The sequence below is a fragment of the Pteropus vampyrus genome, unplaced genomic scaffold (genome assembly GCF_000151845.1).
Source record: "Pteropus vampyrus isolate Shadow unplaced genomic scaffold, Pvam_2.0 Scaffold78, whole genome shotgun sequence".
NCBI classification, from domain to species: Eukaryota; Metazoa; Chordata; class Mammalia; order Chiroptera; family Pteropodidae; genus Pteropus; species Pteropus vampyrus.
In genome coordinates, this window is record NW_011888859.1 from 2272855 (window position 1) to 2279450 (window position 6596).

Below are 6596 nucleotides of genomic sequence, written 5' to 3' on the forward strand. Positions count from 1 at the left end.
AGAAATTTTATGAAAATTAAGTATTTTACAAAGCTCCATCAGTCAGTGACATCTGAAAATCAGGGGCTGTGAGGACAATGGAGGAGTGCTTCCCATAAAAAACTAAAAATTAGAACATGAAAACTGTAAAACAAAGGAATTATGTGTATTTAATATGGAGAATCCTTTTTCTAGTACCATTATTTTAAAATGGAACAATGATTATTTTAAGATGATACATATTACACATTTTGGGGAGAGAAACAGACTAGATAAGCTTCCCAAGGACTCTATGTAGAATTATGGGCAAGTGAAACACGTCTTTGGGCCCATTCAATCATTTGATATATTTGCCATGTAACGTAATAGTAAAACAAAAATTAGAAAGAAATTAATGTGCTAATAAAATTCAAGTAGAACTGGTGAAATGCTGAGGTTCTGGATAGACCAGAAACCTAAAAATGTATTTTTACGATGTAGAATTATAATGGTGTTAGAAATATAAAGTGGCATTAGTAATAAATGTATTGTGGCTACAGAAAAATTTTCTATGAAAACTTTTTTAATGTTAATGCGGGAAATACAAAATAAAAATAATCTTTTGTGTATCCAATTCACGCTTTCTCACTTTGTAGACACAATATGATTGGAATACTCTAGAATACCAATGGCACTTACAACCTAATAAAAAAAATGTTTAATTCTTTAGGTCTATCTCATTAGAGGTGAAATATAGAGATTGCTAAAGTAGATGCGAATCCATTTTACGGATTCCAGGGTAAGGAGTGTTGCAGTCAGGGCCACATCAGATGTTGGATGAGGCACTGAGAACAGCCTATCTATAGGGGACTTCATAAATGGCCGTGCATGTAAGAGATGGGTGTGTTGGCTAATCTCTGGGAGCAGAAGGTACTAGGTCAGGACATTCAGATGCACAGGTAAAATCACAGTGGTTTAGGAGAGACAAGAAAAGACAAACGGTGGTGTGGAGAAGAGAAGGCATCCTAGGAACCTCTAAATTCAAATGCTTGAAGTTGAAAGCTCCTCTGGACACTGTCACTCAGCACTCCTGAGGCCTGGGCACACTGTTGACCCCTCCCTCATCCAACGCTTTTAACTCTCGTGGCTGGAACATTTCTCAGAAGCGAAGTCATTTTTAAAAAGTTGATGGAAAAGTATTAGTTTGATTACTTGAAATGTTCCTTATTTATTAGGTATATTCTGACATGGGAAAAATAGCTTGCACTTTCAATAACAGGAAAAGTAGAATAAGTAAAATCATTGCCATTACCTATCTCTCCCTAAGAATATTAATGGGTCACAAAGGCTCATTCTTCAGTTCTGTAAAAATTGTCTCATATTCATCAACAAACATGGTATTTTTGGGGAGCCCTTATAATCAGAGGTTCTCAAACTCGTATGTAGGTGGAAAGCTTGTTTCAAGTGCAGACTCCTGGGCTCTATTTCCAAAAATTCAGATTCAGAAGGCCTCAAGAATTTGCTTTTCAAACAAACGCCACTAGTGAACTTCATACAGGTGATCTGGGGATCACACTTTGGGAAACACTGCCCCATAGTAAGTTCTTTTTCACTTTTTAAGTGGTAGCAAATTGTATTTAACAGACTTCCTAATGTTAGTTCTGAAAAGCAAGTAGATTACCACAGATTCAGCCAGAGATAAATGATCAAAGCATAGTGGGAAAACCTAGTTTTCAAACACATGTTCAGGTAGATGCTCAGAAAGGAATCTAAATTATCTACCCAGAAAAGCCTTTGCGCCTGTCCACACTCCATGCATTACCCACTTTAGACAGAAGTCCTTTTAGGTTCGTCCTCCGTCTTAGGAAGCCCACATCAATGTTTTCCAGATTTTTACCTCTTTTGGTGATAGTATAGAAATGTAATCGTCATATATCGTTCTGGCCTTTTCTTCAATTACTTTTTTGTTCTGTTCTTTCTTTAAGTCTTCACAGGCAAGCCAGAAAAGCAGGTTCTCTTCACTATATTCTGTTCGGAGGAACTCTCTGAAAAGGTTTCTTCCTGCTGGGGCCTTCATCATCTTGTCAAAATTTTGAGACCAGGACAAGACTTCATCTGAAGTGGGGTTTTGGCTGCAGAGACAGAACGGGCCATTTATCAAAGGTGACCTTGACCTGTGGATACTAGCCCAGGTAGAAGGAACAGATAAGAAATGCTATTCAGTTGCTGCCATCTAGTGGTCATTGCCACTCATTCCAGCCTGATGTGGCAAATATCTGCCAGTACTAGATTAGTTATTTTGGAGTGTTGACAAAAATTTGTGTGAAGTGCAAGCTGCATGTTAGGGAGCCAGATGTTCAAATAGCAAGGGGCTATCCACACTCTGTATGTGGTCATCATAAATTAATGAAGTTTGGAAATGTTCAAACATTAATATAGTCCAAGTTGATAGAAATAGTCTATACATTGTTTAAAGGGCAAACAGAATCCTTTGTTTGTACCTCATGTAGATTTCTATTTTCAAACTATAAGATACAGTTTCTCTTTTAATCTCTGGTAGCTATTTTTTTCACTTATCACTGGAGTTAAAATAAGAATACATTGTGTGTTTCTCAAATATTTTCCTAAACTTGATTAATTATTCTATTAAATATTACAAATGGTTACCCATGAATGGAGTTATCACAGTTACAAAGCACAGGGCCTTTATAATGACACTGAGGACATTTTAGATATTTATATTCAGGTTTGCAGTGACTTTTCCTGCAGAAGCCACCAGTTATTACTCCCTTTGCTTATATACCAAAATGGAAGAAATAAATTGGAAATTCTTATGATTCTCATCTTGCTTTCCTATTTATTGGTTTATTTAAAAATTTTCTAGCCTAAAATACATTTGGTCAAAGAATGTGTGTGTGTGTGTGTACAGCTTTCTGACCAAGTATTTTAAATAGATTTTTACTATTCCAAAATATTGGAACTTTCTTATTCATTTAAAAAAAATTTAAAGGAGAAAAAATTACTATAAAGCATCAACATTAAAACCTTCTTGCAAGCAGAAAAAGAAAGCACCTATAATTATACAAATAATCCACTTGTATTTTGATTAGTCTGTAAATGTAGTACTGCACTTTGACTTCTCATTTTGGAGAAATACTTGGTTAGAGTCAGTTCTGATGGAAATGGGACCAGGGCCCAGCTGGGTACCCTCTCTAGCTGACTTAAGTAATTCCTTTTTTTTTTTTTTTTTTTTCGTTTTAGACTCTTCCCCTATAAAGAGAACGACTTAAAGAAATATTCTCAGAAAAGAGAAGTCACGAATTAAGACAGTTGGGGTGGGGGCCTAATTCATGCAACAATCATTATTTTTTGAAAGAGAAAGTCAGGCAGTGTTTTGGCCATCAGCTTCACACAGCTAACAGAAAAACTGATGACAAGCGATTGCAGTCACAGAATAAGGTCTCTCAGAGTGAGTATGCATTCATTTTCACAAAACCATTCTGAGGAGCAACAGGAAGCAAGAGCCGATACTTAAGCACTGAGTAGATGTAAACAGTATATAAATACAAGACATAATTATAATGCAAATCACACTCACCCTTCCTCTAGGACCTGGATACTCTCCATTTTTGTGGTATGTGTGGGTCTTTCTGCCATTTCACCTCTTTCTTCGTTCCTAACAGTGAGGCTGTAATGTAGCATAACACTTTATTTTGTCTAGGGAAAACCAATCACTTAAAGAAAATAAAAAATTGCAGGAAAATAATTTCACAGAAGAATTTTATTTTCAACTCTGTGAGGATATGTAGTGTACAAAACAAAGCAATGCCATTTTAAAATGGCAGGTAAGCCCATGTCAACTAAAAGAAAGAGAATCAGTATTAAATAAAATCATGAAGTAAATTAGAAGTCAGAAATGGATACTGTTATACATTCTGGCTTTATCCTTATATAATTAAAATTACTTAAAATCTATGAGATACTTACGTGATTATATGCTTAATATTTGATACACATTATTATGCTACTCTTTGGACTAATGCCGTTTTGACTTTTGGTTAGCTCTATTCATCGTTTGTTTTCCATTTATTTTCCTCCATTGATAGCTAAAAAGATAAAATGCGTCAGAATCTGCAACAGCATTTGTGAAATTTACATCATCCTTCTTTGCAGACCTGGTTTTCTGCCACCAAAACCATCATTCTCCATCCACTCAAGTTCGAACCACTGGATTTATATTTGACTTTGTCTTTGCCCTTTCATTCCATTTAGTCAATCTTCAATGTCTCGAGAGGGACAGGCCAACCACTCTGAGGGTTTGACTAGGAGAGCATTGGGTGAGAGGGGTCTCTGGGACATATATTTGGGAATTCTACAGGATTACAGGAGCTGGGACAATCCCATGGGCTTTAGTAACTCAGAACAAGAATAAGAATTGTCTGGTTCAGGTAAACTGGAGCTGAGCAGCATCTTAGGGTGGAAGACCCGAGGTTCCAGGTGTAGACTAGACATAACGAGGGAGGTTTTGGGGAAATAATAAAAAGCAGGTGGGGAGGATGACCCATGGCCTTGGAAAGATCAAGCTACTGAATTAGCAAACAGATGCCTCTGTTTAGAGACTGAGGAGCTTCCTGCGAGCCTGGCAGAGGGCAAAAGGTGGTCAGATAACACTTTTTTCATTTGCTCACTCATTCATCTGTTTTCAACAAGGAGAAAAGGAAACTATTATTTTTTTAGTGCCTATTATGTGCCAGACACTGTCCTTTCACTTTTATTTTTATTGTCCCCATTTTATAGACAGGCAAGTGAAGCACAGAGCTGCGTGGTCTATCGGCCCAAAGTCAGGCAGTAAATGCGCGGTAATGCTTGAAATTTAAACCCAATTCTGTTAAAGGACACTGTTGTTCTTATTGAGTGCCTATGACAAAACACGCTCTCTGATAAGCATTGGAACAATAAGCTACTTATTCTGTGAATGCAGAAAAGAGTCACTAAATATGGTTGTGGTAGAGAGAAGGATTTTAGTGGGAGAAAGCTTCCAACAATAGTTATCCTTAATCTGGAAAGTTTGGCACAGGAAGCTGAGACAATGTCTCATTAATTCATTTTGTTTTCAGGTACAAAAGGTGAAGATGGAAAGAATGTAGCAAAGGGAAGAATTTAAGGAAGAGGGGCCAATCTATGACTGCAAGTGAGACTAGATAGGGCAATTTAGTTGAGAAAGTTGACTACCTGGAGAAGAGTGAACTCAATAGGAATTGGAAAAGATTTTTAGTCAGAAAAAGGACACCTCAATGAAAAACTAAATAAGATTTAATAGTGAGATAAAATTAAGTTCTTCTCTACCAATTTCTAAGGAGAGTAGTAGATTTATTGGTGTAGAAATGAGCAAACCTCTCATGAAAGGAGTGTGGCCCAAAGAATTTTGGAAAGTGGAAACCATAGCTGATTGTTACCCAAACGCCCAGCGCGACCTGACCAGCGCTCTGCAGGGAGGCAGAGACTCCAAGGCGAGACCCCTCAGAGCCTTCAGGGCCGGGTAGCCATGGGGGTATGGTGAGCTGGGGTTCAGAGAGAGCAGCACAGTGGTGTAGTCTCTGCATGTGAGGGTTGTCTACAGCTTGAAGTGGCCTAGGACACCCCGTTCCCGGGGTCACTGCACATGGAGGTCAGGTGTGCGTTGACAGGAGAGTCATTACCTTCTCAAAGTGTCTTTGACCAGAGAGCTTCTCTGGAATTTGATGTATTTCCAGTAATTGTGAGAAAGTAGGTGAGAGGAGGTTGACAATGTTCTTTAAAACTTCCTGGGAGAAATTAATGATGCCAAATGGATAAAATATGCAAATTTGGGGTAAATTCTAGAAAGATCGTATTTAAATAGGAAATTAATACTCCTTCTGCCAAGCTTTATTGAGCTTGTGTGTGTGTGTGTGTGTGTGTGTGTACACAGAGTAAGGTACTAAAAAGAGACTAGAAAAAGAGCTCGCTTTCGCTGATTAAATAATACTTGGAAATGTATTTCTGTTATATTTCTACACAAATGCAGTGTGACACACAAACACAAGTATTCTTCATTTTATGCGTCTTTGAAAAAAATTTTTTCTCCATTGTGTCTTTGCTGTAGAGCAACAAATCTGGAGTCCACATGCATGACTGACAAGTTTCTGAACATGAATTCTGGCTCTTCTGTCTGTTTCTATGATATTTACAAACATCCCAAATGCCACCATATTAGAGTGATCATTATGAAATATTGGGTTGTGTTTATATCTTTCATTTCTACAGATGGTAAAATATGGACACACATTTGTGCTAAAATGACTTATAATAGACATCCAGTAAGTGCTTAACTGTTCACCGTTTGCTTCGTTTCTTGATCTAATATTGGACCCAATACTGTTCTGTAGGAAGGAACCAGTAGTAATCAACCAGTGTCCTTTCAATCAACTGTCCTTTAGTACTGTTCTTAAAAAATTGGTTTCAAAGTTTCAATTACTAAGAACCACTGATAATGCCATTTAAGATTAAATGGAGAAAGTGACAGGCGAATTGGTACTAGATAGTCTGCCATCTATGTCTTTGTAATGACTAGTATTTGCCCCCAGTTTCACTTGGTCCTGCTGTAAGTAATAAGTGGG

General features: G+C 37.4%; 1 protein-coding gene across 4 annotated transcripts in view; it reads right to left on the bottom strand.

Annotated features, from left to right (window-relative positions):
- RGS17 (regulator of G protein signaling 17) overlaps positions 1-6596 on the bottom strand; it is an 83687-nt gene that overhangs the window by 8559 nt on the left and 68532 nt on the right. For 3 of the 4 annotated variants that reach the window (XM_011362706.2, XM_023532155.1, XM_011362707.2), the window contains 2 exons: positions 3557-3646; positions 1856-2090 (listed from right to left, as the gene is read on the bottom strand). In XM_011362706.2, coding sequence (XP_011361008.1) covers positions 1856-2090; positions 3557-3646 — 325 coding nt within the window. The remainder of the gene's footprint in view (positions 1-1855; positions 2091-3556; positions 3647-6596) is intronic. The other variant, XM_011362708.2, reaches the window with a different exon arrangement.